The sequence below is a fragment of the Narcine bancroftii genome, chromosome 7, assembly GCF_036971445.1.
Source record: "Narcine bancroftii isolate sNarBan1 chromosome 7, sNarBan1.hap1, whole genome shotgun sequence".
NCBI lineage: Eukaryota > Metazoa > Chordata > Chondrichthyes > Torpediniformes > Narcinidae > Narcine > Narcine bancroftii.
Genome location: NC_091475.1, coordinates 198,038,978 through 198,063,516, shown reverse-complemented (window position 1 = coordinate 198,063,516; position 24,539 = coordinate 198,038,978). Strand labels below are relative to the sequence as shown.

General features: G+C 36.3%; 1 protein-coding gene across 3 annotated transcripts in view; it reads left to right on the top strand.

Moving 5' to 3' along the window:
- The window catches only part of cyfip1 (cytoplasmic FMR1 interacting protein 1), a 146,284-nt gene that overhangs the window by 46,519 nt on the left and 75,226 nt on the right, over positions 1 to 24,539 (top strand). For all 3 annotated transcript variants that reach the window (XM_069891924.1, XM_069891925.1, XM_069891926.1), the window contains 5 exons: positions 9,018 to 9,141; positions 9,848 to 9,937; positions 11,511 to 11,588; positions 14,482 to 14,583; positions 17,222 to 17,403. In XM_069891924.1, the coding sequence (XP_069748025.1) occupies positions 9,018 to 9,141; positions 9,848 to 9,937; positions 11,511 to 11,588; positions 14,482 to 14,583; positions 17,222 to 17,403 (576 nt within the window). The remainder of the gene's footprint in view (positions 1 to 9,017; positions 9,142 to 9,847; positions 9,938 to 11,510; positions 11,589 to 14,481; positions 14,584 to 17,221; positions 17,404 to 24,539) is intronic.

Sequence of the window (24,539 nt, the reverse complement as noted above, 5' to 3'; positions counted from 1 at the left end):
CCATCGCCTCCTTGGATCTTTCCATCGCCTCCTTGGATCTTTCCATCGCCTCCTTGGATCTTTCCATCGCCTCCTTGGATCTTTCCATCGCCTCCTTGGATCTTTCCATCGCCTCCTTGGATCTTTCCATCGCCTCCTTGGATCTTTCCATCGCCTCCTTGGATCTTTCCATCGCCTCCTTGGATCTTTCCATCGCCTCCTTGGATCTTTCCATCGCCTCCTTGGATCTTTCCATCGCCTCCTTGGATCTTTCCATCGCCTCCTTGGATCTTTCCATCGCCTCCTTGGATCTTTCCATCGCCTCCTTGGATCTTTCCATCGCCTCCTTGGATCTTTCCATCGCCTCCTTGGATCTTTCCATCGCCTCCTTGGATCTTTCCATCGCCTCCTTGGATCTTTCCATCGCCTCCTTGGATCTTTCCATCGCCTCCTTGGATCTTTCCATCGCCTCCTTGGATCTTTCCATCGCCTCCTTGGATCTTTCCATCGCCCATGGTGGGTTGCACTTTTGGAATTGATATTCTAATACCATCTCAACTTTCTGATGGGAAGGAAGATTTATGAGAGTGGTTTTAGGATGAGAATTTGGTCACAAGATAGACTAGAGAAGTGAGACTGTTTTATTAGAAAAACCTGAGGGAGATTTTTATGGATGTATCTGAAGTGAACGTTGGAGTCAGAGGGGAAGAGAATTAGGAATGAAGAGTTTTTTTGCATAGTTATGAGCCCAGAGGAACCCAAAACCCAGCAGCAATATAAATTCACCAAGGCAAATGGTTATTAAAACAAAAGTTGTTTTTAATCATCTTTAAACATGAAAATAGGATCAGACTTATTGCGGTTTTTGGGGGGGTGGTGGGGGCTAATCTTGAATTCTCTACTCTCTGAAAAAGTATTTTAAAAGAGTAAGAAGCCTGAACTGACTGCAAGAAAATAGAAGAGGAAGGCCTACAGAACAATAAGCAATGCCTCCTAAAAGATAAATTAACTGTAACTTTTCAAGAACTTGAACCAGAAAAAAAAGATGATAAAGAAGAGAGGCAGACCTTGAAGAAGGATCCTGGAGTTCTCCGGAAGGCAAGTGCCCGTGGTGACAGACCTGGAGTTGGGGAGACCTTAGACAACTCAGTATAAGGTCTCCTCCAACAATATCCGACTGCCATGGGTGAAGAAGTGGCACTGCACATGCAGAGCATAAAAAAAGGAGGCAATTAAAAAAAAAGTTCAAGAAGCCTCCAGCTCCAGTGATCAAGCAGAGGAACAGGAAGAAGAAGAAATGTATGTTGAGTTTTGGCCGAAAATCAGGAGAAAATAAAGGAGTTTTGTAAATTACAACTGAAATGAAGAAGTATATGGATTCTTTCCAGCAAACTTTATTACAGTTTACAATGGAAGTTAAAAAATATAGAGGGTATAATTGAAAATAAGGGTTCTATGAAGAAGGTGGAGAGAATGCTGTCTCAAATGGAACAAAAATTTGAAGTGATGGACGGAAAAATTGAAGGTAATGAATTTGAAATTCCGCATGTTAAAGAGCAAATGAAGAAGATTCAAGCTGAGGCGGCTGTAACTAAAGAACAATTAACTCAAAAAATTGATATGTTGGAAAACTTTAGAAGTAGAAATAATATAAAAATTGTTGGACTTAAGTCGATGAAGAGTAAGATATGAAGAGATCAGATCTTTACAACATTGAATTCCACAAACTTTGGGGGGGGGGGGTAACTGAATTTCAAGGAGATATTGAGATTGTAAGAGCTCATCGAGCATTACGACCTAAGCCACAGCTAGATCAGAAGTCACATTCAATTCTGGTCAAGTTACTTCATTATGAAAGGAGGGAGAAGATCTTGGAGCTGGCTGCAAAGCAAGCGAAGGAGCGACAACCACCATTGATTAATAATGACAGTAAGATTTTCTTTTACCCTGATACAAGTTTTGATTTGTTGAAAAAAAGAAAAGAATTTAATGCTGTTAAAAATGTGCTATAGATAAAAGGTTAGACTTTTGTTTGAAGGTACCCAGCAGTATTAAAAGTTTTTTTTCCTTAGGGTAAAAATAGATTTTTTATGGAGCCCAATGAAGCGAAGATGTTTGCAGATTCGTTGCCTGAGAAAATGAGACGAGAACTGGGAGATATTTGAAGAGAGAGGAAGTGGAAAGACTGCAGTTGGGGATGTATAGTGAAAAGATACAAGTTTTAGGAGGAGAGAGAATATTAGAGAGGACAGTTTTTACCTGATAGATCTGTGTTTTAAAAAAAATGAATTGAAAATTGTAAGTTTGAGTAGATTTGAGGCATAAGAGATAGTATAATTTCGGGGGAGTTAGATGAGAGTATGGGCCTAGCCTCTGGAATCTAGTGGGCAGGTGGGGTTTTTTTTGTTGAAAATTTTATTTATTGATCATAATAAATCTTACAATAAAAATACAAATACATAATATTTTACCCTATATAACCCCTCACCCCTCCTCTAAACTACCCCAAAAGAAAGAAAAGAAGAGGAGATCAAATACCATAATACCCTTCAGTTATTGCCATGGTTTGAGGCAATACCATCAATGTTGGGGGAGGGAAACTATTACAAATTCAACCTCATATATTCCATATACAGGCTCCAGGTTTTAACAAAGAAGGAATAATTACTGCGCAAGTTATATGTGATCCTTTCCAATGGAATACAAGATCTCATTTCCAAGTGCCATCATTGAATACTCAAATTGGTCTTGTTTTTCCAAGTAATTGCCGAACATTTTCTAGCCACAGCTAAGGCCAATCTCAAAAAAGCAATTTGAAATTTATCTAATTTTAATTCCAAACTTAATTCTTAATATAATCCAGTAAAAATGCCACAGGATCAAGTGAAATCTTAAATTTAAATATAGCTTCTAAAAGTTCCTTAATTCTATTCCAAAACGGTTTCACATGACCAAGTAGAATTTTAAAAAAAAGAGTCAACTTGTTTATGGCACCTAAATAAGAAGAAATAAACTTATATTTCATTAATTTCTCTGGAGTCCTGTATAACTGATGAAAAAATTATAATAAATCAATCTATATCTTACATTTACAATTTTTGTCATACTATCTTCACATAAGTTCATCTGATCATCCTGAGAAATAGACATGGACAAATCTTTTTCCCATTTTAATTTAGATTTATAAACATCCAGCTTAAGCATTTTAGTCTGCAATAAAGCATACATCTCAGATATAAATCCTTTCTTACCCCCATCATTTGGTAAGATTTCAAATTTAGATTGTCTGGGTAACCGAACATATGCCCAGAATTAACCAACAATAGTGCTTTAACCTGATAGGAAAACAAAATATTTGCAGATATTTCATATTAATCTTTCATTCTTTGAAACATAATAAAATATCCAGCTTCATATCAATCTTCTACCAATCTAATTCCTTTCTGTCCCCACAAAATCAAAAGTTGATTATTAACTGTAAAGGATAAAGCTTATTTTGAAACAGAAATTAACTTGAAAGTATGCTTTAGGGGGATTGCAACTTCCTCATCTTCAGAATTATGATAAATTGGCACAGTTGAAATTTAAAAATAGGATGTTTGAAGCGGGCCTGGTTTTCGATCACAACACCTATAGATCAGGGGTATAAATACTCACTGTTAATAATGTATGCCAGGGTGGGTGGTAGGGTTTCTGTTCTTTGTTGCCTTTTTTCTCTTTAATAAACCTACATTTAATAATTGTATGAAATATTTAGTTAGTATTTTTGATGTGGGAGATGGAAAGTTGGATGGCTATTGGATTTTATGAAAGTTTAGATGGCAGATAAATTGAATTTTTTTAGTATTAATATTAATGGGATTCAGAATCAAATAAAGTGGAAAAAATTATTAGCTTCCATGAAAAAAATTAAAACAGACATGGCTTTTTTACAGGAAATGCATTTGATGGAAAAAGAATATCAAAAATTAAAAAGAGATTGGGTAGGAACAGTAATAGCATCATCTTTTAATTCTAAGGCTAGAGCTACAGCAATATTAATTAATAAAAAATTACCAGATAAAATATTGGATATTAATATAGATGTAGCGAGGAGATACATTATGGTGAATTGTCAGATTTATTCGGAACAATGGACCTTAATGAATGTATATGCACCAAATGAAGATGATGGCAAATTTATGCAAGATGTCTTTATGAATTTATCAAAAGCCAAGGGAAAAGTTATATTGAGAGGGGAATTTAATTTTGCTTTAGACCCTAATTAGATAGATCGGGAGATAGAATGGTGAAAAATAAGGTATCAAAAATGGTAACAGATCTGATGAAAGATACGAATTTAGTGGATATATGGAGAAAAATTCACCCAAATGAAAGAGATTATTCTTTTTCTTCTTTTTGATTTAAAACATTCGCAGATAGATATGTTTTGAATTTCTGCACAACTTCAATATAGAGTACAAAGAGTAGATTATCAAGTGCGAGTTTTATCAGATCATTCGCCTTTAATTTTGTCCATTTCATTAGAAGAAGAACAAAAGGTAGGTTACAGATGGAGGTTAAATACTATTGTTGAAGAAAAGGGAATTTTGTGATTTTATGAGGCAACATAAAAAAATTTCGAGATACTAATAAGGATTCAGTTGCGAGTAAGTTTGTATTAATGGTTTTCAACTAAGGCATATTTGAGAGGTCAAATAATAAGTTATACTTCAAAAATAAAGAATATATGAAAGAAGTAACTCAATTTGATAAAGAAATAATGAAATTGGAGAAGGAAATTCAAGTACATAAAGATGAAGAGAAGAGAAAATTGTTAGAGCTGAACAAATTTCGAGAACAATAATTGCTACAAAGAAATTATCAGGACAAATAACAAAATGCAGGAAATAAATGATAATTTTAAAGACTATGCTAAACTTTATCATTCAGAGTCTAAGAGAGATGATAATAAAATAAGAGATTATTTGAAACAAATTAAATTACTGGTGATAAAAGAGAACGAAAAAATAAGACTGAGAATTTTTCAAAAAAATAAGTTTGAGACTAATGTCTCTGCATCTAAAGGTGCCGCGTGAAGACGGTTTCCCACCAGAATTTTATAAAAAATTTAAGGAGCTATTAATACCTGTGTGGATGGATGTATTAGGTCAAATGAAAGAGGTTCATGATCAACCTGAATCTTTTAAAACAGCATTAATAACTGTAATTCCAAAAAAAGGAAAGATTGTTTACAGCCTTCTTCATATAGACCTCTATCATTATTCAATACAGACTATAAAATTACATCAAAATTGTAAGCAAATAGGCTAGTTGAATTTTTGGCAAAATTGATAAATATAACATAGTTAAATTTTTATGTTTGGTGAATATAGCACAACATAGGAAGATTCCTGCGATAGCATTAGATGCAGAGAAAGCATTTGATCAATTGGAATGGGATTTTTATTTGAGACACTTAATGCTTTTGGGATTCCATATACTTTTATAAACTGGATATAAGCATTGTATGATCAAGCAAAAGTGATTACGAATAAACAAATTTCACAACCCTTTTTGCTTGAAAGGTCTTCAAGACAAGATTGTCCATTATCACCCTTTTTGTTTGGATTAGCGATTGAACCATTGGCAGAAGTAATTAGAACTGATAATGAAATTAAAGGTTTTGAAGTAGGTAGTAAAGAACATAAAATTAGTTTATTTTTCTGATGATGTTATAATATATTTAACAGACCAGAAATATATTTAAATAAGTTAAATGAAAAATTAAAAAAGTATGAGTTGGTATTGGGTTATAAAGTGAAAGTTGATATAAGTGAAGTAATGTCTACAGTAGATATGGATTACCTCATTGTAAAAGATTGACAAAATGAAGCAATTAAATACTTAGGAATTAAAATTAGTTGAAATATAAATATATTTGTTTAAGATATTATTTGCCATTGTTAAAAAAAATTGGAAGAGAATTTGAAAAGATGGAAAGATTAACCAATAATGTTAATAGGACGAGTGAATTGTGTTAAAATGAACATTTTTTTCCAAGAATATAGTATTTGTTTCAATCATTGCCCATTCAAGTACCAGAATTTTTCTTCTTAAACTTGAATAAAATAAAACGTAAATTTCTTTGGAAAGGTAAGATGTCAAGAATTAGTTTATAAAAATTAATGTGGAAACTTGATCAGGGTAGGATAAGATGACCAAATTTTAAGAATTATTTTAAAGCAGCTCAATTGAGGTTTTTGTCCTCCTGTTATCAACGGGGTGAAAAATCAGCTTGGATTCAAATGGAGATGAATAAAATTGGTGAAATTATTTCGGAGTTAATTTTGTATAAATGGAATAGTGAGTCGTTTAAAGGAACTAAAGATTTTTCCGTATTGAAACATATTTTAAACATATGGAATAGAATTCGTATTGAGAGGGGAATCAAAAATTATTAATTACCAAAAATGTTGTTAAAACAACATCAACTTCTTCCTTTAACTTTGAATAATTTTTTTATTTGATAATTGGTTTAGTAAAGGTTTACAGAGAATAAAAAATTGTTTCTTAGGTTTTTTTCTCAATTTTTGATCAGTTAAAATATAAATACAATATACATAACAATACAATTTTTGCATATTATCAATTAAAAATGTATTTGAAAAAGAGATTGGGAGCAGATTTGAGACTCCCTAAACAAAGTAAAGTTTGAAGATATAATAACAGATACATTTGTTGTTAAGAAATTTATTACTAATATGTATATTACAAAATATGTAATATGTAAAATTACAAGAGACTGCAAAGAAAAAAGATTTATATAAATCATAAATCTGATGGGAGAAAGACTTAAATATACAAATTCAGAAGGAGATTTGGTCAAAATTATGTTATGAAAATGTTACGAATACAGTAAATGTTAGATATCAAATAGTTCGATATAATTTTCTTCATCAATTGTATTATACTCCACATAAGTTAAATGGACTTAATCCTAATTAAGTGTTTTCGATGTGCGAAAGAAATAGGGACTTTTTTTGCATTCAATATCGTCTTGTGAAAAAGTGGAAAGATTTTGGAACGATCTGAGTTTATTATCAGGGCAAATTATGAAGTTAAAGATACCAAAGGATCCAAGAATTTTTTTACTTGGAGATATCTATGAAAAAGATATAAAATTGAAATTGGACAAATACCAAGAAAAAAAATTAAGTATTGAAATAGCAACTGCAAAGAAATGTGTAGCAATATCATGGAAAGATGATAAAGAAGTGTTATTAAGTAGATGGTATAATGAGATATGAAATTGTATACCTTTGGAAAAAATGATGTATAGTCTACAGAATCAAGTTGAAATTTTTATTTGGAAACCATATATGAATTTTATGGATAATTTTCCGTCCACCTCTTCTATCTTATCCGCTCCTCTTAATTAGTAATTTTTAACAAAAATTAATTGTATATTAAATGGTAGGTGTTTCTTTCCTTTTCTTACTTTTGGACAGGAGGGGAGATGGGGAGAGAAATATGTTTTTTTTGTATAATTGGCCTTTGATATTTGATTAATGTTTTATTCATTTTTTTCCTGTAATGATGCAAACAATTAAATAAAATTTTAAAATATCTTTAACTTATTACTATTAACCTAACTTAACCCCCTTCTAATTCTAAGCACATGAATATGTAATGTGTGTGTAAGTTCAGAAAAGTTCTTTGATTCACAGTCCAATCACACTTCTCACTCCTCCAAATTTACTGATTGGAGGCAATTCTTATACTGTACACAGAATTTAACATTAATGAATTTTCACCAGGTTTTGATGCTTGAAAGGTAAAAGGTTACCGGTCAGGAAGGTTCTTGTCGGTTTTCAGAGAGAGATTTGTTGCTCGTTGGGCACTCCTAACTGATCCCTTTCGATCTGCCACTTCAGTGTCTTGCTGAAGAAACTTGCCCCATCAGGGTTTTCCAGATGATGACTTCTTTCTTTCAGGTCACCACAGAGTTCCATTTTGTTTCCCTTATTTCAAGTGAAACATTAGGCAGCCAGTCCTCTCCTCTTGCATGGTTCAAAAGGTCTTTGACCAGGCTGAACTAAGAACTCACAACCTATCTTCAAAATGGGGTTTTTAAACAAGCTTGCCAGCTTGTCATGTTCCAGTCCCAGCTACTGCTCTCTCTCTCTCTTTTTCTCTCTCTCATCTTTCTCTCTCTGTCTGTCTGTCTCTCTCTCTCTGTCGCTCTCTCTCTTTCGCTCTCTCGCTCTCTCTTTCGCTTGCTCTCTTTCGCTCTCTCTTTTGCTCTCGCTCTCTCTTGCGCTCTCTCTCTCGCGCTCTCTCTCGCACTCTTTTGCTCTCTCACTCTCTCTTTCACTCTCGCTCTCTCTTTCACTCTTACTCTCTCGCACTTTTTCTTTCTCTCTTTCACTCTCTTGCTCTTTCTTTCTCTCTCTTGCTCTCTTTCTCTCTCTCGCTCCCTCTCTTTCTCTCTCTCTCTCTCTCTCTCTCTCTCTCTCTCTCTCTCTCATTATTTCACAGCATGTCTAAATAACACTTACCTGTGAAGCCCTTATAGGCATCCGTCAAAATATTTGCAAAGGCACTCTGAGCCTCGACTGTGTGACTTGAGCAGAACTCTGCCATTTTAAATGAGATCTGTTTTGAAGTGTTTGTATGTGACCTACACTAAATAACCTGCCACAATTTATCTCCTTTAAAACATCTATATACAATACAAAATAAAACATCATCTGTCATAACATCGAATGTGAGATACACTGAAATATAAGTATGTAGTGCAAGATTTCATTGTGACTTTCAAGGTGTGCTTGGAGACAAATGTACAAGCTCTGAGGAAAAAGCCAGCTGGGCATGGAACTTGAGTGACAGTAGGAAATTATGGGTGGAATATGATGTTTTGTATTGTATCTTTTTTGTAATTGCATGAATCTCTGAATAACTATTTAGGAGTAAAGTTTACTTTCATGGCTTTGTTGTTGTTGGGGAAGTACATTAATTAGTATGACAATACCAAATGTAATTATTTTTCCATTTAGAGGAACCATGACTGCACAAGTGACCTTGGAAGATGCCTTATCCAATGTTGACCTTTTGGAAGACCTACCATTGCCAGACCAGCAGCCTTGTATCGAACCACCTCCTTCATCTCTGTTATACCAAGTAAGTCAATTTGACAAAAAATATTTTTCCTGGTTGATTTATTCAAGTTTATTCCCTGCCTTCTCAATTAAGTCACTCTCCATGGGACAGCTGAAATAAGACAGAATGATGCAGTTGTATTGTTGAATGGAAGAAAGTCCACAGCAATTTCACTACTTTTAAGTACTGAAATCTATGCCTTGTTTAGGCAGGAATCTCTGCAGTTTATTGTCACTTGATAATGTAAAAATATTTCCGAGATTATAAGTTTGTTCAGTAATGTGTGAACTGAGGAGGTAATAAGCTGTAGACCTGTTTGCCTAACATCAAATGATGGAAATTTGCCAGAGCCCTGTGGAAAAAAGGTCTGCAGACACTGTCATTGTAGTTAATACATAAAAGTACTGTAGAAACTCAGCAGGCCCCACAGCATCCATAAGAGGCAAATGCCTTTGTACCTTGACATAGCTCAGGCCCAAAAAATTGGTTTTGTATCTTTGCCTCCTATGGATGCTGCGGGACCTGCTAGTGCACTAATTTGACCTAAGTATCTCATCTCCATGGCACCAACTAACAATTTTGATTTATACCAATTGTGTTGTTATCATCTAGCAATTTAGAATTGAAGTAGTAGTTTCTAAACCACATTGAGATCATTTTTTGTTTTGTTGATAAATTTGAAGTAGTTTCTGCTCCATTGGACACTAACCTACTTTCTTTTCCCCAGCCAAATTTCAACACCAACTTTGAAGACAGAAATGCATTTGTTACGGGTATTGCCACATACATTGAACAAGCAACAGTTCATTCTAGCATGGTAATGTGGATCACCGATAACAGAATTTGTTCATCTGCAGAGACTTGAGTTGGATCCAGGTCTTGATTTATGACAGTATAAAATTGTCTTGACATCACTTTTCTTTCAAGTTTGCCAAATGTTTATATTGTAGATAAGCCATTGTTAACACCGTGGCAAAATTCTGGGTCTGGAACCAATCAGAAAATATAATGTAGAATTAAAAGTCTGAATAACGGTAGAATGGCCTTTGCTATTTGTAGATAGATCAGTTTTGGGCTAATGAAAACATTCAAGGATGAGGAATAAAGGTCAGACCACCAGTCTTGAACCATAAAGTGAAAAGAAAGGCATGAAAGGCAGAATCCCATAGAAAGCCTAGAAGATATAAAAAATATGAGAGTGAGATTCTTGGATTTCACCATTCGTGCTCTGCTCCATCTAAGCCCTGGAAGTATGACAGTCCCAGTCAATTATTGGGAAATTTACAACTGTTAAAAATCTGAACACAGATGGGATAAAAGAGGCTATTAAGAATTTAGCATCTTTAAAAGAGTTTCAATGAGAGGAATGCATTTTATAGCTTTTAGTTGTTGGTCCTATATTAACAGGCTGGCCAAAGTTTAAAAATCTATGGTTATAAGGGAGAACAGCAAATTAGATCAGAGATGATCTAATGTGTAATTAATGGTTATAACCATGGGGGATCCATAGGACTTGGTGGTTAATCATTTTCTTTTTGTGGCATGGTTTAATAATTTAGACGTAAATATGCAGGTGTATTTAAGGTCATTCATTTATTCAGGTGCCTTGCTGTTCGGCGTAGAGGATCATGTTTCCTCCGAATTATAGTTGTTGTGTCCCCTATTCTCTGTTAGTGAAGGCTCCATCTTTGAGCTGAAGCTGTAGTTGATTTGAGTTCCTTATTATACAAAGGAATAATACTGAAGTGGTTTCCCATTGCCTTCTTCAGTTGCAGTGTCTGTACTAAAAGGGTAATCTTGACCATTGATCAGCAGATTCATCTGCCCACCGTTTTTAGTTTTACAACCATAAATTCCATTTTGTAGAATCTGCTTGTAAAAATCATCCACCATCTGCAATCCATGGCTTCATGTGACTGATTGGGAGACTGAATAAGTGCTTCACCCTACCCAAGGGTGACTTGTTGGCTATCAGACAGTGATCACCTTACACCTCTTGCTGAGAAATTGCTCAGTACTGATGCCTATAATTTAAAATACAAATACAAAAATTAGCCTAATGGATGACAATGAAATAAAAACAGATTCTGGTAATTTGGGAAGAAAAGTGGCAAATGGAACTTAACCAGGAAATGCGATCTGAAGTATTTGGGAGATTAATCAAAGCTGCATTTGTGCTATGAATGGGAGGGAAGGAAGGAGGGATGTGAAGATAGCGCGTATAATTTTTTTGTTGTCATGAGGATACAGGAAAAACTGATTTCAAAGTGTAACTTTCATTTGTCAGTGTATTTGTTTCTACATCATTTCAAAACAAAAATTGATAGTAATTTGAAAACCAGATTATACCAACTAGAATTTGCTTAGATTGTGACTTTTTTGGTTTTCAGAATGAAATGTTGGAAGAGGGTCAAGAATATGCTGTTATGCTGTACACTTGGAGAAGCTGTTCAAGAGCTATTCCTCAGGTAATGATCATGACAGGTTCTAGTTACGGTAATTTTAAGATCTGTATATTAATTCCAAATTGTATGGAAGGCCTTTAGAAATGAGGCCTATTCTTTTTATTAGTGATTAGGGTTGGAGATCAGTTTATATCTTTGAGTGTAGCAATGCTGGTTACATTTTGAACACATGTCATCTAACCCCATCTTTTTTAGACATGGTTCATTTTTTATACACCTGTAATACAAGGCCTCTGGGACAGTCAACAATATTTTAATTTTTAGCTATTTTTGTTACATTGCCCAGGAAGATTTTAGAAGTTTGCATTTGGAATGTGTTGTTTGACAGGTAATCTCATTTGTAGTAATTTTCTTTATTACTTTAGCTCCAATATTATTTCAGGAGACCACAAAACGTAGGAGCAGAAATAAGCCATTCAGCCGATCATGCCACTCCGTCGTTCTATCATGAGCTGATCCATTCTAATACACAGTCCCATTCTTTTTCCTTTTCTCCATACCCTGACGATTCAGATACGTTTAAATCTCTGCCTTAAATGCACCCAACAACCTGGCCTCCATAATTCCAGAAGTTCACTACTCTGGCTAAAGAAATTCCTTCGCCTCTCTGTTTTAAAATGTGCACCCTTCGATCCTGAAGTAATGCCCTCTTGTCCGAGACTCTCCTCCCATGGGAAACAATTGGGTCTGGAGCAGTGATTCTTAACCTTCCCTTACCACCCACACTTACTAATCACAAAGCACTGAGGCATAGGGATTACTTAGAGGTATGCGAGTAGAAGGACGTTGAGAACCACTGCTTTAAAGTATCTTGTACCAGGGCTTCCAAGTTCTTTTGCACTTTTGCATTTTCTCCCCATCCAAATAATAGTTTGCTCCTTCATTTGCATCGTTTAATCTGACAAATGATCTTCTTCTTCTTTGGCTTGGCTTCGCGGACGAAGATTTATGGAGGGGGTAAGAAGTCCACGTCAGCTGCAGGCTCGTTTGTGGCTGACAAGTCCGATGCGGGACAGGCAGACACGGTTGCAGCGGTTGCAGGGGAAAATTGGTTGGTTGGGGTTGGGTGTTGGGTTTTTCCTCCTTTGCCTTTTGTCAGTGAGGTGGGCTCTGCGGTCTTCTTCAAAGGAGGTTGCTGCCCGCCAAACTGTGAGGCGCCAAGATGCACGGTTTGAAGCGTTATCAGCCCACTGGCGGTGGTCAATGTGGCAGGCACCAAGAGATTTCTTTAGGCAGTCCTTGTACCTTTTCTTTGGTGCACCTCTGTCACAGTGGCCAGTGGAGAGCTCGCCATATAACACGATCTTGGGAAGGCGATGGTCCTCCATTCTGGAGACGTGACCCATCCAGCGCAGCTGGATCTTCAGCAGCGTGGACTCGATGCTGTCGACCTCTGCCATCTCGAGTACTTCGACGTTAGGGGTGTAAGCGCTCCAATGGATGTTGAGGATGGAGCGGAGACAACGCTGGTGGAAGCGTTCTAGGAGCCGTAGGTGGTGCCGGTAGAGGACCCATGATTCGGAGCCGAACAGGAGTGTGGGTATGACAACGGCTCTGTATACCCTTATCTTTGTGAGGTTTTTCAGTTGGTTGTTTTTCCAGACTCTTTTGTGTAGTCTTCCAAAGGCGCTATTTGCCTTGGCGAGTCTGTTGTCTATCTCATTGTCGATCCTTGCATCTGATGAAATGGTGCAGCCGAGATAGGTAAACTGGTTGACCGTTTTGAGTTTTGTGTGCCCGATGGAGATGTGGGGGGGCTGGTAATCATGGTGGGGAGCTGGCTGATGGAGGACCTCAGTTTTCTTCAGGCTGACTTCCAGGCCAAACATTTTGGCAGTTTCCGCAAAGCAGGACGTCAAGCGCTGAAGAGCTGGCTCTGAATGGGCAACTAAAGCGGCATCATCTGCAAAGAGTAGTTCACGGACAAGTTTCTCTTGTGTCTTGGTGTGAGCTTGCAGGCGCCAGTTCAGCATCATGCTGAAGAAGATTGAAAAGAGGGTTGGTGCGAGAACACAGCCTTGCTTCACGCCATTGTAAATGGAGAAGGGTTCAGAGAGCTCATTGCTGTATCTGACCCGACCTTGTTGGTTTTCGTGCAGTTGGATAATCATGTTGAGGAACTTTGGGGGACATCCGATGCGCTCTAGTATTTGCCAAAGCCCTTTCCTGCTCATGGTGTCGAAGGCTTTGGTGAGGTCAACAAAGGTAATGTAGAGTCCTTTGTTTTGTTCTCTGCACTTTTCTTGGAGCTGTCTGAGGGCAAAGACCATGTCAGTGGTTCCTCTGTTTGCGCGAAAGCCGCACTGTGATTCTGGGAGAATATTCTCGGCGACACTAGGTATTATTCTATTTAGTAGAATCCTAGCGAAGATTTTGCCTGCAATGGAGAGCAACGTGATTCCCCTGTAGTTTGAGCAGTCTGATTTCTCGCCTTTGTTTTTGTACAGGGTGATGATGGTGGCATCACGAAGATCCTGAGGCAGTTTACCTTGGTCCCAACAAAGCTTGAAAAACTCATGCAGTTTGGCATGCAGAGTTTGCTCCTTCATTTGCATCGTTTAATCTGACAAATGATACAATGTAGTAAAACCACAATCTGCTGTTTGATTGTTTGGACATGGCTTTGTATGATGGAAATTTAAAAAGAGTGAATTTAAATATGTTTGGATATTAATATTTAACATCCAGTGTTCCATAACCTACTAGACTGGTACCATCATAGTTCTGGAGATGCCAAATAATTAAAGTTTTACTCTATCTCTACTGTCAATAAATGTTGAGGATAATTTTCTGCTTTTATTTTTCTTTAACCCTCCTAAATTGGGATTAGCATTTGAGCAGGCAAACAGTGTTGCATAATTGGATTCACAACTGCAGTTTTTTTTAAAAATTGCAGGTTAAGTGCAATGAACAACCCAACAGAGTTGAAATTTATGAAAAGACAGTGGAAGTCCTTGAACCAGAGGTCACAAAACTGATGAACTTCATGTACTTCCAGGTAAGCAATCAAAAGTTACTTTTGCATGCTGTCTAATTTGACCATTCTTCGCTTTTCTCTGGTGAAGAACAAATCAATCCACCCATTACAGCATTGTATTAACAAGAAAATGCCAAGGTTTTTGTTTCCAACACTACCATCTTTTCCATGTCTGATTCATCTTCTGTGTGAATGAAGACTTTTCGATGTCGTGACTAAATTTGGTTTTCCTGCTTTCAATTTGTGATGTATAATTTTACTTGCTTTTCCATCTGGTGACTGTTTCTTTTTAATTTCCTCTAAAACTGAGGATTCAAAGGTTGATTTTATTGTATGAAATAATACATTAAAAATATAACATACATGATATTCTTCAACTTTTGTCAGACAAAGAGTCACCATGAGCATTGCCCGGAGCCCCTAACAATAGGAGAAAAAGAAGCAAAAGAGAGACCCTTCAGAGACACTGAATGGCTCTGGCTTTGGCTCCAGTGCTCCTGGAGCCTCTGCAGCCACACAGACTCCAGTTCAAATAATTGGCAACTCAAGTTACAGATCCAAATCTCTGTTACAGTCAGGAAGTCTTCATCACCTGAGGGCCTTTGGGAGTCTTTCTTGTCCTTCTGATGCCAGGTTCCCATGAGAGAGTCTCCAGCAACCTGTGTGAGTCCTTCAACCGCAAATTCCCATTTCTGGTGCCCTGTGCCAATCTGCTGCTTTCCCGGAGAGTGCTCCCCAGCTCAGGTGCTGCCATCTTGGGCACAAACCCCATGATTGCAGGATTTAAAAAAAAAAGCTCCATTGGCTACTTTTAATAGGCCATTTTCAGAGCTCTCACCAACATGATCAGACTGTAGAACTGTGCAGAGCAGCACTGTGTCTCCACTCCCCCACTCTCCCAGATCCACACCAGCGGCAGCATTGCCATCACAGCAGCTCTGGCAGCACTGCCACATTTTTTTTTTGGATCATCCTCATCGTTTTATCACCGTGACTTGAGAGTGTCTGACTGGGCACAGGATGAACTGTGATTTGGCTGGAAGCCCCTGCTGTTTGGTCATGATCAGAGAATAATTTTGGGATGTACAGTTTAACATTTCAATTGTGCTCCTTTGGCTTTGATATCAGTTCTTGTTAATGATTTTGCCTTTCAAATATGCATCTTTATTACATCTATTTTGGTTCTCAATTCATTATTTTTATTTCATTTAATTACTCCTGCCTCTGAGCCATGAACATTCCTTTTATTCTTTGTTCTTTATCCTCCAAATGTTCTACATCCTTGAATTTCCAAGTGAGTACTGTAATAGTTGGGAGTGGTGGTGATGAAAGTATACTCGGAAGCAGGTGAGTTGGGACTGAAACACAGATCCCTGAAATTAGTGATCCTAGTCAGTTTTCTGGCCTCCACATAAACAACAAAATTTTGCCACTTGTCTTCAGTTCAACCCTCCACTGTGCCAGATCCAGATAAGTCTCAATCCCTTGATCTTTCAAAAATTTACCTCCACTTAACATATTTCTGGTTATCTGGTCTCCACAACTATCTGAGGTAGAGAATTCCAGAGATTCACTGTGAGAAGAATGTTCTTGGTATTAAATAACTGTTGTGTTATCTTGAAATGTCCCCTTGTTTGAGTCTCTCCCGCGAGTAAAAAGATCTTAACATCAATCTTATGCCTCTTTGGATCTTGAATGTTCCAATAAAATCAACCCTCATTATCCTAAATTCCAAAGTATACACACCAAAACTGCTTAGATTCTATTGAAAGGACAGGGCTCTCATCTGAGGCTTGGTGAATTTATTTTTGGACTTCCTCCAGTGCTTGTATATCCTTCCAAATATAAGGGGAACTAAAACTTCCACACGTAGAATTTCCTATTTCTAAACTCTAACCCCTTTTTCAATAAAAGGCAAATATTCCATTCCATCTTAACTAATTCTGTTTAAAAAGCTATTCTCTTTGTTACTTTTTAAAATTTAGTATGAAAGCAATATTTTCTGTGTTACATTAATATTCCAGTGCACTCTTCCTTGCACACTTCATTTCCACCCCTTAAAAATCTTGCATTTTAAATACTAACATATATCATTTGCCAAAAATCTCCCATGTGCCTGATCCTTTCACCCTCTTTTTAAATAGACTTGAGATCTGAATTGTATGTATTTATCTTTTGCCCATTTTAACTTTTTTGATTGCTTTAATTGAGCCATAATGCCAAATTAATCGCTGTTGTCTTATGCTAATTAGAAGAAAGTTGTATGGCATTGCTTATGGATACTTCCTTCCACAATGTATTATACTATTTATTAAATAGACCAACTTTTTAAAAATTCAAACTTCCTGAAACCTTGTATTAGATTTCATCATTTAACTGTTGTTTGAAAAGTTCTACTTTTCATTTTTCTTTGGAATTGAACCATCCTGTCAAGTTCCTCTTCAGATTCAGTAAACTTATCGACCTCAGTTTTGCTAGGGGAGATTTGCAATAAATTGAGATTGATTTAAACTTAAGAATGATCCAAAGAAATGGAAGCAGAGTCGGCCATCAGGCCTGTTGAGTCTGCTCTGCCATTTAATTAGATCATGGCTGATCTGGCACTTTACTCAGCCCGAGGTTCATTTAATTCATGAATATATCTGGTTTTAATCAACAGCGAAATGCAATTGATCGGTTTTGTAACGAGATGAAGAGACTTTGTCATACAGAGAGGAGGAGAGACTTTGTTTCAGAAGCTTATCTTCTTACACTTGGGAAATTTATTAACATGTTTGCAGTATTGGATGAATTGAAAAACATGAAGTGTAGTGTGAAAAATGACCACTCAGCATACAAACGGTGAGCTTTATTTTGTAATCTTTCCTTCAAATATGGATCTAAAATCTGGGTGAACTATTTATTTTAATTTTGTCAATTGCAGTGATTAATTTAATTGTACCTGTACTGTTGCTGTATTTGGTACATACTATAAAAAGCATTTGAAGTTAATGAATTGTCCAACATGATCAACACTATTTCATGTTTAGAAAAGGTATATTATTATCCCTACTTAAGTTTCTTTAGTAATTATGAAAATATTATTCTATGCAGTTATTGTGCAATTTTGAAATCTATGCTCTTCATCAACTGTAATGGAACGTGGTTAAGCATCGAAGCACGTGCATCACTCCAAAGTTGTTAAGGAGGCTTAATTTATTTGTTGATAAAGGACCCTGACCTGAAATAGTAACTGACCAATTTTACCCATGGATGCTGTCTGACCCACTGAGTTCCTCCAGTAATTCACTTCCTCAAGGAAGTTTAATCTACCAATGGGACACTTTTTTTCTATCTGAACATTGGGGTTCTTTTCCTACCCTTTTCTTCGGGGTAGGAAACTTTTCTCTTTGTTAATATAGATATAACCAACTATTTTCCACTCTTTGCTAGTGATTGTAATTAGAGTTTCATGCTCTCAAAGGGATAGTCCTGAGGGATTGTGGGCTTGGAGCATTGGGAGGGGGGGGGAAAAATTCAATAACAACAACAAACTGTGAATAAGACAATTAAATATATCAGCTTTAACGTTAAAGATCTTTATGGAAATAATAAAAGGGAAAAAATGGACTCGTATCAAGAAGTTAGGTACTGACCTGGCGTTCCGACAGGACACCCATTTAATGAATCAGAACATCGGAAATAAAAGAGAGGGTTGGTTGGCCAGGTCATTGCATCTTCTCTTAATTCAAAAGCAATGGTAGTGGCAGTATTTGTAGGGAATAATCTCCCATTTAGACTGCAAGACATGATTATGTATCCAGCGGGTAGGTCCGTTCTGGTGCATTGTCAGATCTATTAGGGACCTTGTATGCCCCCAATACAGACGACAATATGTTTTATTAGAGACAACTTTTTAAGATTGACTGACTCCCATAAAACATTCAAACTGTTGTTTGAATCTGGTTCTAGATAGATCAGGGGGAAAAGATAAAATAACTAAAGCAGCTAAAGATATATTATGGTTAATGAGGGAGCTGAATTTAAATGGACATCTGGAGGAGCCTTCATCCAGTGGAGAAGGATTATTCCTTCTATTCACAACAACATGACTCCTACTCAAGGATAGATTTATTTTTGACTCAATTACAGAGTAGGATCATAGGAATTGAATACAAAGTGAGACCTTTATCAGACCATTCTTCTCTTGTAATGACTATTGACATGCCAGGTATGCAAGAGATGGTTCATAGATGGTGGTTTAATACTTTGTGTAGAAAAAGCCAGATTTTTGTAATTTTATTCTGAATCAAATTAATAAGACTAACTCTGACTCATCTGTGGACAAATTTTTTATTTTGGGACACATTAAAGGGATATTTAAGGGGCCAAATTATTAGTTATGCTGTAGGATTTAAAATGAATATATGAGGGAGGTAAACAAATTGAAAAAGGAAATCACATTTTTAGGAAAGGACCTTAAACAAATGGTTCTGTGGAAAAACACAGAAAGCTAATTAGTAAGAAGCTCAAGTACAATAGAATAAACACGTATAGAATGGAAAAAAATTATAACAAAATCTAAGCAAAGGTACTATGAGCTAGGGGAAAGAGCCCACAAGGTCCTCTCCTGGCAGTTGAAATCAGAACAAGCCTCGAGAATAATAAATGCAATTAAGTCAAGCACTGGCAGAATCTATAAACCAAAGGACATAAATGAAGCTTTTAAACAATTTTATATAAATTCATATGAATCTCAATCAGTGGGGATTTGAATAAAATAGAGAGTTCCTTGTCACAATTGGACCTTCCAAATTTGAATTTAGAAAAAGAGGAGGGTTTAAATGCTCTCTTTAATTAAGTTGAGATAGGGGAAGCAAGTTAATAAATCCCTGGGAGAAGACGGGCTCCCACCTGAATTTTATAAATAATTTAAATATTTATTGATAACTCAATTTATGGAGGTAATTTATGGTAGTAATCCATACTCTCCTGGAGTCCTTCTCAACAGCAATTATTACAGTGATTCCCAAAAAAAAGACAGGGACCTATTTAAATTGTCATCGGATAGGCCCATATCATTATTGAATATGGACTATAAGATCATTGCTAAAGTTCTGGCAAATAGATTGGCAGTAGATGTGCCTAAATTAATAAATGTAGATCAGACAGAAGAGGCAGTCTTTGGACAATGTTAGCAGACTGCTCAGTATTATCCATCTGGCACAAAAAAGAGATGAATTGAGTGTTGCTAGATGTGTAGAAAGCTTTTGACAGATTGGAATTGGAATATTTATTTAAAGTTTTGGGAAAATTTGGACAAGAAGAGGTATTTATTAATTGGGTTAAAGCTCAATATCGTGAGCCTAAAGCAAAAGTAATCACTAATGGCCAAAACTCATCGGTGTTCCCATTGTCCAGATGTAGTGGACAAGGTTGCCTGTCTTTTCTAGCCCTTTTCATCCTGAGTATTGAACTGTTAGTAGAATTTATCCATAAAGATCAAGGTTAATCAGGAAGAATATAAAATCAATCTATTTTCTGACAGTGTTGTGATATATAACAAACCCAGTGAGTTCATGACAAATATTGGAGTCTAAATTGGAATTTTTCGGGACTTTCTTGGGCTATAAAGTTAATTGGAATAAAAGCGAAGTTATGGCACTTACGGGTGGTAATTATGATCATGTTAAAAGAGACTTGCAATTTAAGTAGCTGCTTAATGGGATAAAATATTTATGTATTAACATAGATAATAACTTGCAGAATTTATATAAGTTGAATTATTTTCCCTTGGAAATTAAGGATGATTTAAATAAATGGATAACTCTTCCAATTACTTTGATTGGATTAGTCAATTGTATAAAAATGAATATATTGCCTAAATTACAATATCTTACCTGTTTTAGTACCACAATGATTCTTTTAGAATTTAAATAAATATATTAAGAAGTTTCTGTGGAAGGGTAAGTTACCTAGCGTCTCTATTGTGACAGATTATAGAAATGATTTTGGGAGATAAATTGGGGCAGGTTTATTAGTGTAGGTCACATATAAGCACCAAGAGACTTCATTAATAGATTGTTGTTTTCAAAAAGGCAACAGATGAAAGAACTTGTCGAAGCCGCAGGAATGCTGTTCTAAGAGGGTCATGTGGTTTTTCAAGCAGAGAGAAAAAAACAGGCTTTTTCTGTGTGTGTGTGTGTGTGTGTGTGTGTGAGAGAGAGATCAGTTCTGTTGTGCTACAGTCAGCAGCAGCAGCTGGGTCTGGAACAGGACAAGCTGGAAAGCTTGTGGAAAAACCCCATTTGGAAGAAAGGTTGTGAGTGCTTAGTTCAGCCTGGTCAAAGCCCTTGTGGTTCATACAAGAGAAGAGGACTGGCTGCCTAATATTTCACTTGAAATAAGAGAAACAAAAAGGAACTCTGTGGTGACCTGAAAGAAATAAGTCATCATCTGGAAAACCCTGATGGGGCAAGTTTCTTCAGCAAGACACTGAAGTGGCAGATCGAAACGTATCAGTTGTGGGTCGAAACATATCATTTGTGGGTGTCCAATGAGCAACAAATCTCTGAAAACTGACAAGAACCTTCCTGAGTGGTAACCATTTACCTTTCAAGCACCAAAACCTGGTGAACTTCATAAATTTTAAATTCTGTGCACTGTATAAGAATTGCCTGCAACCAGTGAACTTGGAGTAATGAGACTGTGAATCAAAGAACTTCTCTGAACTTAAACACACACACACACACACACACACACACACACACACACACACACATTACATACACTTGCGCTGAGAATTAGAAGGGGGTTAAGTTAGGTTAAGTTGATAGTAATAAGTTAAAGTTTGATCCTGTTTTCATGTTTAAAGATAATTCAAAGCAACTTTTGTTTAAGTAACCTTTTGTCTTGGTGGATATTGCTGCTGGGTTTTGGGCCCTCAGGCCTCGTAACACTATTGATAAATTAACCTGGAATTATGAACTGGGAGGATTAAAGCTCCCAGACTATAAACAAAATGTATTATTTTGCAACCCAAATGAAGTTCGTCACCTCCCTCTTTGACAGAGGAGACAAGTCTTCTTGGGTAAAATTGGAACTGCATAAGCTTGGTGAGATGAGAGCAGAAAATTTTATAAATAAATGGAATTCTAAATTACTATCTGTTCCTAAGAAAAGGCCCCTTTTCTAAAACATATTATTAGAATTTGGAATAAACTCATTGGTCAGATTGGAGTTAGGGGAGGCCTCTCATCCAAAACAACCCCAGCTCAAATTAAATTAATTCTTTAGAAACTTGGTCTCAGATTGGGATCAAATATATTGAAGATTGTTTTGAGCAGGGACAATTTATGATATTTGAATAAATTTGGAATTTTAAAAACATCCTCTTTCTGCTATCCTCAGTTAAGATCTTATTTAAGGGATAAATTTGGTCCAGCACTGACGTTATTGTAAAGTACTGAAATAGAGAATCTGGTTCAAAAGGGGATCACAAAGAAATTTATTTCAAAATGTATTTCTTACTTCAGGTAGAAGCCCCTAAACAAAGGCTAGATAAGTCAAGAGAGAGATTGGAATCAGATTTGGGGATAGAATTTGATCCATTTTGCTGGACTGACCAATGTTGACACAACATGAGCCATACAATTAATGTAAGATATAGGATGGTGCAATATAGTTTTTTGCATCAGCTGTATCTTACTCTGCAAAAACTAAATAAATTGAAATCTGAATTATCCAATCTATGTTTTTGATGCAGTCCTGTTCCAGTCGCAGCTACTGCTGCTGACTGTAGCACAACAGAACTGATCTCTCTTTCTCTCTCTCTCTCTCTCTCTCTCTCTCTCTCTCTCTCTCTCTCTCTCTCTCTCTCTCTCTCTCTCTCACACACACACAGAGAAAAAGCCTGTTTTTTTCTCTCTGCTTGAAAAACCACATGACCCTCTTAGAACAGCATTCCTGCGGCTTCAACAAGTTCTTTCATCTGTTGCCTTTTTGTAAACAACAATCTATTAATGAAGTCTCTTGGTGCTTATATGTGACCTGGTCATCCCCTAAGATGAGATCCTTCTGGGAAGATTTGGGGAATCTCCTGGAACAAATTACTGGAATTTGATACCCTCAGGTGCCAGAATTGTTTTTATTGTGGAAATTAGCAGATATAAAACCTAAAATGAGGCTGTTGAAATATCAATTGAAATTTGTTAAACTTGCTTTAGCGGTGGCCATTACTTGGAAATATGATTTCCGATTGAGTCTGACGTTCTGGAAGTCAGAAATGCATAGTTGTGTTCCCCTGGAGAAGATTTCTAACAACCGTAGAAATTGTTACAACATGTTTTTAAGAATATGTAACCTGTTTTTAAGATAAACGGGGGTTACCCTTTGATGATTCCCTCCTCCGGTCTCCAATACAACTATCTCCAATATCCTAAGTGATGTCTTTGTGACAGGTTATATTTTATAAAAGAGATAGATTGTGGGGGGGGGGGGGTGCGCTAGTGTAGGTCTCCACAAACAGACATAAACTCTTCACAAAAGAGATTTCATTTAAAATCTAAGAGCTATGCATAAGGAGAGATGGCATGTCCACAGTGACTTTACAAAAACATTGAAGAATGCCTATGGAGACTTCACAAGTAGGCGATAATTGGACTTAAGCTGTGGAGTAAATGGATTGTTGTTTTAAAAGCAACAGATGGCCAGGCTCAAGAAACTCAAGTGCCGCAATCTGTTTGGTTGCACCAAGGTCGTAGTTTTGCAAGCAGAGAGAGAGAGAGAGAGAGAGAGGATTAGCCAAACAAGCCTTCTCTAAAAAGAGAGTGAGAGAGAGAGAACCAACTTCTGCAGTAGCTTTTGGAAGCTTGTTTGAAACCCCATTTTGAAGACGTGTTGTGAGTTCTGAGTTCAGCCTGTTGAAAAACCCATGTGGTCCTGACAAGAGGAAATGATTAGCTAGAGTGTTTCACCTGAAATAAGGGAAACAAAAGGAACTTTGTGGTGACCTGGAAGAAGAGGTTTATCATTTGGAAAATCCATGATGGTGCGAGTTTCTTCGGCAAGACACTAAAGTGACTGATTGGAGGAAATCAGTTCGTGCGTGCGTGCAATTTCATAAATTTCCTGCAACTAGTTACCTTGGAGGAGTAAGAAGTGAGATTGGACTGTGAAGCAAGGAACTTTTCTGAACTTACACACACATATTACATACACGTGCGCTTAGAATTAGAAGGGGATTAAGTTCATAGTAATGAGTAAAAGTTTGATCTGGTTTTCATGCCTAAAGATAATTAAAAGCAACTTTTGTTTTAAGTTACTTTTTGTCTTGGTGAATATCTTTTGCTGCTGGGGTTTTGGGGTCCTCTGTGCCTATAACAATGTCAAGACATTTATCCCTTAAGGGAGGAAGATAGCTCTGGATGAATCATGTAATATTTCAACTGTATGTAATTAATGCTTTTAGGAAACAGATGATTTTGTCACATCATATGGGAGAATTACCTCTTTCCTTTGCGGAAGGGTGATCTTTCTTTTTTTTCTCTTTTTTTGTTTCCTACTTTTCTTTTAAGGATTGGCATTGTGTGTAATTTTGTTTTTATAAACAGTAATGCAGAATTTGATAATGTGTTAATTCTTCTTTGTATATCAACATGTAGCTTGGTTGTGGTATTTTATTGAATACATATGTGATGTTTCTTTGATTTTGTTGGTTTTGTAACTCCATGTTGATTGAAAATCCTTAATTAAAAAAAATGTGCTCTGAAAAGAAGCACTGAAAACCTGATAACTTAAAATTAGAAGAAAAATATTCTATTTTAACAGTTATATTAAATGAACATTTGTTATATTTAATTTCTCTGTTGCATGAAAGTCAGTTACAGAACAAATTCATTCACATTATCCAGAGATACTATTACAATTCAAATGGTTTTCAAAATTGAGATCAGAAAATAAATCAGAGCTGATGAGATATTTGCATTATCTTTGACCTT